The following is a 12032-nucleotide window of genomic DNA, read 5'->3' as shown; positions in this document are numbered from 1 at the left end:
TCCCTCAGGCTTAAAGGCTGCCATCTGACCTCATCAGTGTAGGCGTGTTAAGCCCTTTGATAAAGAAAGTGTAATGCTATCATGGCAAGGGCTAAGCTATAACATGTGATCACACATGGGACAAGTTTTTCAATAGTGAATGCAGAGACAGGTTATAAGGAAGCAGGTAGGGGATGGGCATCCACAACAGGACATCAGCCCACAACATGAATCCGATGGAGTCCATGGGACATCACTCGATCAGAAGCGAGTTCCTGGAAGTGTCTCCAATGCAGAGGCATCCAAAACAGTTCTCAAAAGGACCTCTGAAAGCCAGTCTGACCTCTGACCTCGTCAACTCTGAGCTCCATGAGGGCTTTAAGGATTTCATCCAACATTCCATCAGGTTGGATTTTTACATTTACATAAAACATTTAAATGTACCTTTGCAATGCAGCAAATGGTTATTTGTATCAGTTGACAGCATACTATTCTCATGGTATTCAATGTTTTAAAAGTATAAACAACCACAGAAAACACATAGTAACCACCAATGAAAAGCACTTGCTAACCTCTTTCCAGACCTCCACCATCACACACCAGTCCCATGATGCAATAATCCCAGCAGGGAGGCTAAAGCCTGAATTCCTTAACCCCCAAGACTCCCATGGATTCACTGCCCTCCTCTCTCTGGCTCGGAGACCAACATTCTGCATTCACTAATGTTTGGAATGCCCTGGCAACAACGCACAACAACAGAAAACACCTGCTCTGGGATTTATAGAAATTGAATGATTCATGTTCAAAAGTTGATTTCCAAGTATAGCTGTTCATAGCTCAATCATATTATTTTTCATAATAATGAAAAATAGAATTGTATGGATGCTATGGATTGGCTGTGGCCTGGAGGCAGAGCTTTCCCTTGCAGATTTAACTAACCAAGATGGCAAATTAAGATGTCTCTTTATCATTAATTTCCTCTTTTGCTCTTTCATTATTTCGATCTTGTGTGTAGATATTTATTTTCCATTCAATTTAACTAATCAGTCAAATGTCACATAGGTCCATCTATAATCAAATATTTGATAAAACAATTTATTTTAAAATGTGGTACGCAACTACGCATAACGTAGGTTTGAATTAATCAGGGAAACTAGAAATTGGAAACTAGAATTGGGTGGGGGTGTTGGTTTCTTAACCTTGTCTTGAGAAAGACCAAGATTATGGATGGCCACGTGTTTACCTGGCTTCTCCATCACTGGGTGATAGGCGCAGCTCCTCCGCCCAGATGCTCATTCGTTCAGGGCAGGCTCGTTAAAGGTGATGCTGGTGGGATTGTGTCGGTAAAAACGCAGCTGTGATACAATATGCTGCTACCAGTAGGAGGCAGTGTAACACTGCTTCTCGTTATCTAAATCCTGCTTTTATCACGTTAAATCTGCTTAGTGAAACAGTAAACCGAAGAAGTGACCATAACTTAAGAGTACAATATAATTGAATGCAGTTACTTAGCCACAGCTCCTTTCGTTTTGTCCAACAGCTGCTATCGTGAAGGCCATCACGTTTCGTACAAGGGAAATAGGAAGAAAGTTTCTGCAATTGTATACTGATGTCTGTGGTTTCAATGATTGCATTGGCCGGCTGTAAATGTGTGTGCCCAGGTGGGATAAGATATGATGTGTTATCTGCAGATGATTACAGTGCATGGTGTGTGTGTGTGTGTGTGTGTGTGTGTGTGTGTGTGTGTGTGTGTGTGTGTGTGTGTGTGTGTGTGTGTGTGTGTGTGTGTGTGTGTGTGTGTGTGTGTGTGTGTGTGTGTGCGTGCGTGTGTGTGCGTGTGTGTGCGCGTGTGCGTGTGTGTGTGACGTGTTCAAAGAAAATTATAGTGGCAATAAACCACCCCGCCCTTTAATAGCCTATCTATCAAACTGTTAATCTGTTGATAAATGTTTCTGAATCGATTTAAAGCATAAAGGTCTACAACAAACCATGGCTGAAATGGGTTATTGGCAACTTTTCAAAAAGCGCACAAATGATTCAAACCAGCCTACAGGAAAAATAGATTTAATCCAATTTCTAAATAAAAATAGTGAAATGCATTTTAACGTAATCTGTAGGTCTATTTAAGAGGAATATAATCAAACCGAACAGAATTATTTACTTAACTTATTTTAACCCTACAAGCCAGACATGTCCATTACAGGGTGAAATTGGCAGTGTTGAAAGACGCCCCGCCTCCCAGAACTTTCAGCCGAAAGGCGGTGGACGACACTGGCGCTCACAAACTGCAACTTGATCCCAATCGCGCCGGTGACGGAGCTGAGCTGTGGGGGATTTCGCTTCTGCATTCAGCCATGCGTGTGAAGAGTGGCCGTGTATGCCAAGAGTGAGTGGAAACCAGCGCAGCGCCAACGTCGAGCGTAGAGAATGCTGGCTCGGACTGCAGCAAAAGGTGTTATAAGATTGAATTAAATGAGTGTCGCTTTTACTAGTTGTTTTGGGCTTTAGTAGAGAAGCCCCCCACATTTGGCGATTTATTTGGTCGAAATGCAAGCCATGGAGCCCATCACGAAGTGGACGCCGAAGCAAGTGGTTGACTGGATGAAAGGTACGTCTTGACTACATCATCAAACTATATTGCAACAATTTAAAAACAACAGAAACCTTGGATATTTTATAGACCCTTTTGCCTTTGCCTTTGCCTCGTTGAAATTAGCCTAGTTTCGTAGAAACGGCTGCGCTTGTGTGACAGCATACCTCGCTTTACGCACTACAACAACAACAATGGGATTTCAATTTAACACCAAAACAGGACCCATTGTTATAAATGTGTGCATTATGTATTCAGCCTTTGTGGTTTGATGCATTGGATGGTCGATGTGATGATACCCTGGACCCGACGTTAGGAGGAACTTTGCGTCTCCCATAATGGATCTTTAGCTAGGCAGAGAGGCAAGTGTCGGCTGATTGAAGAAGTTGAACGTTAACTGCTGACATAAAAAACACGCTGAGACATGCAGGTATCCAAAACTATAAAGCCTTTTTTGGACTTCATGTCAACATGTAACATAATAGGTGGAAATACTGTATATATTTATTAGCTTTTGGATTCTGCCCAGGCTGAAATTCTTGTTATGGAAATGACGACATCTAGTAACCATTCTTGTTTGAACCTGTGATCACTCACTACAAAGCTATGTGCGGTGAGGGACACCTTATGTTTTTAAGGGATGGCCCAAATTAAGTTTCACTCCACCAAAAGATTAACATAAATTAAAAGAAAGCAGTGCATACAATTGCTTGTAATCAACATACTCGTATAAATTCTTTCATGCATTAATTTAAACTAGGCTGCGTCCAATCATACAATAAGCTATTTGTACTATCCAAGTGTGTGTGTGTGTGTGTGTGTGTGTGTGTGTGTGTGTGTGTGTGTGTGTGTGTGTGTGTGTGTGTGTGTGTGTGTGTGTGTGTGTGTGTGTGTGTGTGTGTGTGTGTGTGTGTGTGTGTGGGGGGGTTTGGATTGTAGCTGGGCTTTACTCTCTTTCTCTCTGTGTTGAAAAGAGTCTGGCTCACCCCGGCATGGAGCGAGGATTAGTTGTGTACCCCAGTCCCCTGCACCGTCAGTCCCCTAAACCTCTGAGTCAGCACTTCTCCTCTCCCGGGTCTTAGTCCTGTTGGCATGGTTGTGAACACCACACGTTTTAGGAAAAGAAAAACACACGCGCGCACACGCACACGCACACACACATTCATAGGACTTCTCACAGAAGCCCACAACAAACCTGCTGTGACACAACGAAACACAATAACAGTCCAGCCATGCACGGCGATGTCGGCTACAAATAAACAAATGGATGCCTGAATGCGCCGAAGCCCCTCTGCCTCTGGGCTGTTTTAGCTCCACAGACTCCTTTTGTGTATTGTGGCAGTTGGTAAGCACTCGCATTGTTTGAGCAGATCAAGAGTTGGAGATGGGTGGTGGTGGTGTGTACTGTTGGATGAAAGGGTGATAAGGTTATATTAAGTTAGACACTGCGTCCAATCATACAATAAGCTATTTGTCCGATCCAACAGTGTGTGTGTGTGTGTGTGTGTGTGTGTGTGTGTGTGTGTGTGTGTGTGTGTGTGTGTGTGTGTGTGTGTGTGTGTGTGTGTGTGTGTGTGTGTGTGTGTGTGTGTGTGTGTGTGTGTGTGTGGGGGGGGGGGGGGGGCATGGCTTGGAGCATGCACCTCTGAGCTCTGCTCTTCCAGCTGGACACGTAGAGTGTCATGTGTTGGTAGGTGTGGGCCATATGTCATGTGTTACTTAACCAAGGGCTTCATGGGGGCCTTTGGGTGGACAGGGAAAAAGATGGCGTTTCAAAACCAATCCCCATGCATTATTCTTTGCAAATTCAGTCCGGGGAAAGATCATTAAGGATGTCTCGGGTTGGAGTGAGTTATAAATACGTTATCTAATGGTATGATCCCAAAATATGCACTTGTGATAACATCTCACACTTAAAAAATGCTACTTGCTTGTTAATTTCCAAATATAGTCTTAAAACCACACGGTTGGGAATTTCAGCACAGCAATGGCAGAGCTATTTGGGAAATGTCAGGTTCTAAACTTGGCTGAATACTTTCACATGTTCTCAGCAAACCTTTTGTTGATCCTTTCTCACTATGTTTACCTATTTTCTGTTGGAAAAGACTCTGACTCTGGTTCTTTTCTCTCGGGTATCCGAAGCACGTAAGCCAGGATACTATCTCCTTAAGGTATGTGTATTGCTGGTCCTCTACTCAGTCCAAACCGCGGTGACATTTATTAACTCCAGTTCCCTACCTCGGTTTGGCCTTCAGATTTTCCAATGGACTTTTTCACTGAGTAGTCAAATTACAAATCCTTCCATGTTGAGCCATATCTGGCTCGGCAAATTAAGCAATGGGTTTATTTTAAGCAATAGGTCGCCATTAGAAGACCAGCTGATCCAGTGGCCTATATCTGAGTCGTAATGAGGTCACGAGGATATAAGAATCCGGAAAAAGTCTATTAAGTCTATTACCAAGTTAGAGCAGCGTGGACCTCACATCCTCGCATGGTACCGGAGACGTGTCCGCTGGGCTGTCGGAGAAGTAGGCCTACTGACTGAAGTGCATGGATGGATGTGTGTGCCGACACTTGTTAGCTCTCCCCTGCCTTATCTCTGAAGGTGATACTGAGGTGTGTGCAGTGATGGCCTCACTCAGTCCCTGATCTTTATCTGGAAATGGAGGAGACTTCCTAAACTGGAGTGTGAACAGACATGGCACACACACACAGCTTACCCTTAATAAGGCAAGCATGCAGTCGCTCCCTCTGCCTCTGTGTCCCTCTGTCACTGGCGCTCTGTCTCCCTCTCAATCTGTCTCTCTCTCTGGTGCTCTGTGTCTCTGTCCCTCTGGTGTTCGGTCTCTCTCTCTCTCTCTCTCTCTCTCTCTCTCTCTCTGTCTCTGTCTCTGTCTCTGTCTCTCTGTCCCGTGCACACAATCTCACTTTAGGGCTTCATGGCTCTATGTATGTACCATCTCCATAGGCTGCCATTAATCCTCTGACCATAACAACTCCTGAACTGCAGGTCGGTCCATGTGGGCCTCATGTGACAACCAGGTGTTGTTTTGTATATGAATAAAGAGGCCAACACACCTACTGTATATCCCAGCCCTCAAGCATATGCGGAAGTGGCCGAGCAAAAAGAGTTTCCCCTACCTGCATAGAAAGAAATCCATTAAGGTTAACCCCCCCGGGTGTTTGTTGCTTAACATTGGTTAACCAGCCTCACTCGCCATTTTTTGTTTCCGAACCCTGCTGTGTTGTTCCACTGATGGGGAAGATATCCTCTTTACCTTCCCATAGAAAACGGCCTTTAGAATTCAGGGGAGGCACTGTAAGTGGATTCTCCCAGGGGGGGGGAGCGGGGGACCGGGTGGAACTGTGGAGGTTTCACATCGGCCCGTTTCTCACACGGCCTCGAGTCCTCCACCTCCCTCGGCCCCAGGAGCTCTGCCATGTGGGGGCCACGAAAGAAATCGTGAAAAGTTAATGTCGGACAGCGTTCACTCCGTTAATGGCTGGTTGTGCTGACGAGTTGGTGCAATAAGTTGGGGATGCAGGAAGCGCCTGTACCACTGGACAGCGTAGGCAAAGGCAATTTCTAAGGAAGGGGCAACCGGTAAAACCAAACCAACCACTGGTTCCCATTTGCATGTATCCCCAACGGCCATGTGTGTCCCCATGTGTGTGTGTGTGTGTGTGTGTGTGTGTATGTGTGTGACTTCGTATCCATGCCAACCTGGGTATGTTGTTCATTCAAATTGAAAATGTGCATTGCAAATCTAACCAGATGATCTCAGCTTAGCAGGCACCGCAAGCTTTTGGCCCTTAGCCTATCCTAAGAGCATTTGCCTGAGAACCAACAGGCTTAAGCCGTCAACTAAAAGCCTGAACCTGAGGAACAAGGCCCAAATGGATGAGAAGCAGTGTAAATCTGTGTGTATATGTGCACATACAAAGGCTCTAACATGTTATAGCGCCTTCTAGGCCTTCCTCTGAGAATCCCATGATTGTGTGTGCATGTACAGTATGTGACACCTAACCCCAGAAGGTTAGGAGCCTGCTCCAATACAATCCAAAGTACCAGAGTGGCCTGGCTCCAAAAGATGAGCTTGCATCGCTCCAGTACAAATGGTCCCGATGGGGGGAGCCAGTGTTGGTAGAAAGGCTGGAGTGGATGGCGTTATCGAAGCCACTCCTCTGGCTGCTGCTGTGGTCTGATAGCCACCAAATATGAGAGGAATGAAGCCAACTATGCCAGTGGCCAGAGTTCAAACCAGCAGTCACAACAGGTCACACATTCCCTTTGATGAGGTTGAGGGCCTCCATTGGCTGCAAAAGGATTTGATAGGCAGAACATAAATGACTTGACATTTATCGCTCTGGCTAGCCGAAAAAGAAAATAAATCCAAAAGCACTCCGTTCATTCACTCGGCAGCATAACATTGTAAGGAAACTTTAAAATTATGATAATTATGGAGTGAGTCTTGAGTTTTAAGAACTGTTGCCCTCTTTTGGCATTAAAACAGGCAATTCTGTTCCGGTTGAGTGGTAGAACCGACCTCACTGGGAACATGTCGAGACGAGCCAGTACAGTCCCCCACATCCTTTGTCCTGCTACTCCCATAGATTTAAATCACTGTGCCCAGACGGGCATACAATGTCCTGGTTAACCATTCAGACTCGTCGCTTAAAACTTTGGTTTTTTTGTATGTGGCAAAATGTGATGAATTGGTGCAAACAATTGTTTTTGCTGGGTCTTACTGGACTAAGACCACCGCTGGATCCACTTTAAGCCCTCTTGTTGACTGGTTTCATTAGAATGCACTGATGGATGAAACAGCTGTAATGCCTCAGTCTCAGTTTCCACTGCAAAGACCCCCCCCCCCCATAACCCCTGATGGTTCAATCTACAATGCCCCATTTAGTGTGTGTGTGTGTGTGTGTGTGTGTGTGTGTGTGTGTGTGTGTGTGTGTGTGTGTGTGTGTGTGTGTGTGTGTGTGTGTGTGTGTGTGTGTGTGTGTGTGTGTGTGTGTGTGTGTGTGTGTGTGTGTGTTCATAATCACTCCTTTATGGGGTGGTTATAAAGCAGTCATAAGGTGAACTGCGCCAGGCTTCTGTTTTTATATTCTTTACTCTGTTATCTTTTCAAATATAGATTTTTTTTTTTTTACCAATGAACCCCATGAACTTCGGCTCTCGTTGTGTTTATTGTCTTTCTACCTTTGGACTTCCCCAACTGAACTTCAGACAATCAAGTAAGACGACATTCTGATGATCTGACCATATTCCCCCTAAAGAACCTTAGCCTGTAAGCCGAGAATATCTAACAATCCAACAGATCTAGCATAGCTTGCAGTGTCATGTTATTTGTTCTGAAATAGGTCAAACTATAGCCTACACTCTCCAGTGGAAGTGCTTTGCTAAGAACCTTCTAGACTTCAGGGGTTAAAGGTTTAAAACCTACCCAAACCTCACATTAATTCACCTCCACCCAAACAACATCAGATAACCTTAAGGATATCCGCACAAGCCATTGTTCCTCTCCCCTTCATCCCAACTCAATAGGCAGTTGAATAGATGATAGAAAGTCAAATTATGCTTTCCCAAAGGTCATACATCAGAATGCTAGCTTAACCAGCGCGCAGCTCCTCAATTTGTTTACGAAGGGAGTGGTGATGGCAACGGTTTCACAAAGGCGGCCGACCGCACGAGAGGATCCTTCTATGACATGCTCCTGTGTGGATGCAACACCTGGGGAGCCGCCTCTCACCTGCTCTGCTCCACTGTTTGCGCGGGCCATTTTTAGCTCACTTTTCCAGTCAGCGGCAGATTCTATCTTTTACGGTGATGTGACCGGCCCGCCCTTAATTTGGCACGACAGACCCACAGCAGGTGCCAACAGACGGCACAAACAGGGCTCACCTGTGTGTGTGTGTGTGTGTGTGTGTGTGTGTGTGTGTGTGTGTGTGTGTGTGTGTGTGTGTGTGTGTGTGTGTGTGTGTGTGTGTGTGTGTGTGTGTGTGTGTGTGTGTGTGTGTGTGTGTGTGAGATTCCGTCATTGTTTTAGATTCCCAGCACAAAGCCATGGGAAAAAAAAGTCTGTGGGTGCAACAGGAATAGCATGTTGCCACACAAACTAAACAATCAAGTTGTGGGTTTGTGTGTGTGCGACACGTGTTTTGGTGAGCCTAGCTGTATTAGAGAGGTGCTGTTTTGTGGCTGGTGGGATTCACATGTCCAATACTAACAGTAACCCCCCCTAAACATGACTCAACCTCTTGCTCTGTGTGGGTTTCTGTGTCTGTCTCTCTAGCCTACAAACAACACATGCACACCAACAGGGAGAACTGGATTGACTTCCCACGCCTGTGGACTTTGCTTATGAACTTTCTTGTTATTTTCCCTGTAAAATGATGTGATAATTTCTTCACACAAAAATGTGTGCCTGTGAGTCCATTTTGTGTTTTTCTATTCATTGAAGAAATTAATAGAGAGGGTGTGAGGATTGTAACATTTAGTACAAATAAGTACTAATAATTATGTTATCATAAGTTTGTGGATTTGAAGACCCAGTCAGTTCAGATTATCTATTTATTCAAAATCAATGGCGTTGAAAAGTCGAATCAATTCATAACATCAACTTATTTTTCGGGTTTGTAAAATATAAGGGAAACTGAACTGCAATAGTTTATTAGGGAAAACATTAAATAATTAGTCCCGTACTAAAACACCAATATCCCTAAACAAATATTGTTCCCTTGATGTGTGTCTTTGCTTCTCTGGATAAAGGCCTTTCTATGACCCCGCCCGGAACCAGGCGCAAGCTGGCTCTAAATCACTGACTCCCTTAGACTTCCTTCCGCCTCCGTCCCTCTTATCTGTCCCATCTTCCCTCCCTTCCCTGATTGTCCCATCGTGTCTTCTGCCAACTTAAACCTCATCCAACATTTTCTAGCCCCCCTCTCTCTCTGCTGCGAGTTACCATAGCAACCCAAACTTTGTTTACGGCTCCTGCCATTGTGTCAGCCCTTTTGTGACGGTGGTGACGTCGTTGTGAATGATGTGGTGACCGTCACCAGGGCAAAGGGATGGGAGGAGAGTCCCTTCAGGACTTCAGAGCTAGGAACTGGGAGAGCTGGGGGATGAGGGAGAGGGGGGGAGGGGGCAAATGAGCAGGAGGTGTTGGATCTCTGATACGATGCCAAGCAGGGAAACTCCACCTGCCACAAAAAAAAACCAACATGTAAGGGTTCATTGTCAGATGGTTTTCCTGTGAAATAGTTCTGGGGATTTATGACAATTACTAGATACTTATCCACAATGTTTTGGAGGGATTATTGCAGCAGCCAGATAACAATTAAACCCTCAACTGAGTGGTTTCAAGCATTTGCTTGCGAAAACATGCCAAATATAGAAAGAGGCTTTCTTCTATCAAAAGTTGTTATTGTTTTTGTCAACTCTTTTCCCTTAAAGGCATAGTACCGTAATATATGTCAATGGTGGTGAGATATACAGTATATACGGGTATTTTTTAATCCATCCAATCGCATCGGAGTCAGATTATCACCAGTCCCACGGTCTCCTGGCTTGTTTTAGACCCAGCTAAACGAGTGTGACACCTCCCTCCCTCCTTCTCTTCCATAGCGTGTCCTCCTTTGTTGTGGTTCCACAGGCGTCCATTATAGAGCTGTTTTAAAACGGTCTGTAATCAGCGTTCCTGGGGCCACCTCGAGGGAAATAGCCCACATGTACTGTATATGGGAAGGGAGGAAGCCACTTTATGTAATGCCTGTTCACAACACAATGTGTAATGTTTTGTTTTTAATTCAAGAGCCTTTGAAGCCACAAGTTGGCTATATGTTGCTAAGTGGTACGTGGGGCAGTCATCTTGACTTTAGTACCATAATTGTCTCCCTTCCCTCTCTCTCGTGTCTCTGTAAACAATGGAATGGAGTCTTCAATCACTGTTTTTCCCAAAAAGAAAATTATTAGGTGTTGGAGCGGGAGTTTGTCAGAAGATGCTGTTCACATGCATCACTGGTGTGATATTTCCTAAGTTACAGATATTCTCACAGCCAACAGGTGGATATGCTCCTCCAACCCTGCTGGAATGACATGACTGAATTACAAGACAAATCTTTATTTATTTTTTATTGTGTTATGTAGTTACACAATGTATACTACACTATAACTAGTTGTCTTGAGATGCTAGAAGAGAGAGACGGGACCACATAACAATGACAAACGGAAGTTCCAGGAAAGAATCTGAAGATTGTAATAGGTAAAGGGACCACTCTGGAAAAGGAGGCTGAGCATTTTATTCGCCATGACATTTCTGCGGTCCCTTGTTGCTTTCTTTAGCTGGTGTTTATGCTAGCGATAATGCATAAGGTCGCTAGCCAACAGCCTGGTTGGAGAGTGATGAGTGTTTGCGTTAGGGCGAGAGAGCTAACCACTCGCTGACGTATTCCAAAACCCCTGATGATCTGTCGAGGTACACAAACAAACCTTACGTGGGACGGGACAAGGGACTATTACAGCAAAGTGGTTTTAGTCTCTCTGATACCAATGCATCTGTACGTTGTTCAGAGGCAGAACCAATGCTAGTACGTAGAACTACCTGTTTCTTGCTAGCCTTCCCTTTGTGAGCCTTGTATTACATATACTCTATCTCCTCCCAGTACTGTCCTTTCTGGTTGGTTAGTCCTCGTCAGGCATCGGGGTATAAGGCAGGTAATACCCCTCCGGCGGGCGGCGCCCCCAGTCCTTGTGCACCGGCCTTATTTGAGACCTTAACTCACTGCCCACTTCCCCTCCTGTTCTTATCTCCGATCCCTAACCACAGCCTCCGTGGTCTGGCCATGGCCATGCGCCCGGGGGTCGGCTCAACAGCGACAAGAGTCCCGTTTTAACGGCTGCAGCCCCATGACCTATGACCCCCCCACCCCCGACCCCTACCCCTCGTCCGTCATCGTCCGTCACCCGGCGACCGGCGGAGCTGCTTTTGACCACAAGCGTCCTGCTGGTGGTCAAAAGCAGCTCTGATTCACTCTGCCCCCCAAGCCCCCGTGGACGTATCCATGGCATGCCCCCCCAATACCAGCCCCGTGGTAAGAGATTAGGAGGCTCCAACGCGGCATGAAGCGCCCCTCTGGACCTAGAGAGGAAGCTATGGATAAGATTAGGGGATGAGGGGAGGCCGGGGCGCATGGCCTGCCGAGCGCCGTCCACAAACGCCCCCCCCCCCCCCCACACACACACACACACTGATAAGTAAATACTAGCTTAGAAATAACAAACCCTCTCAGACAGAATGGTCACCGTTCATGTTCAGCGAATGCCAAAAAGAGCAGCCGGTTGTCTGCTATTGTGTCAACAGAAGAAGAAGACAACGCGCCCATTGGAGACGATGCACAGCGCCGTTGCCCCCTCCCTCCCCAGTATCTACCCCATTTCCCGGTTCCCACATTCCCG

The 12032-nt window shown here is 45.7% G+C and overlaps 1 protein-coding gene across 2 annotated transcripts in view; it reads left to right on the top strand.

Moving 5' to 3' along the window:
- Positions 1-2257: 2257 nt before the first annotated feature.
- Positions 2258-12032, top strand: part of cnksr3 (cnksr family member 3) — a 41574-nt gene continuing 31799 nt past the window's right edge. For both annotated transcript variants that reach the window (XM_060052023.1, XM_060052022.1), the window contains exon 1: positions 2258-2587. In XM_060052023.1, the coding sequence (XP_059908006.1) occupies positions 2527-2587 (61 nt within the window). In that variant the 5' untranslated portion in view covers positions 2258-2526. The remainder of the gene's footprint in view (positions 2588-12032) is intronic.

The sequence above is a fragment of the Gadus macrocephalus genome, chromosome 5 (genome assembly GCF_031168955.1).
Source record: "Gadus macrocephalus chromosome 5, ASM3116895v1".
Taxonomy (NCBI): Eukaryota; Metazoa; Chordata; class Actinopteri; order Gadiformes; family Gadidae; genus Gadus; species Gadus macrocephalus.
Note: the sequence above shows the minus strand (reverse complement) of the source record. Positions and strands in the feature narration are given on the sequence as shown.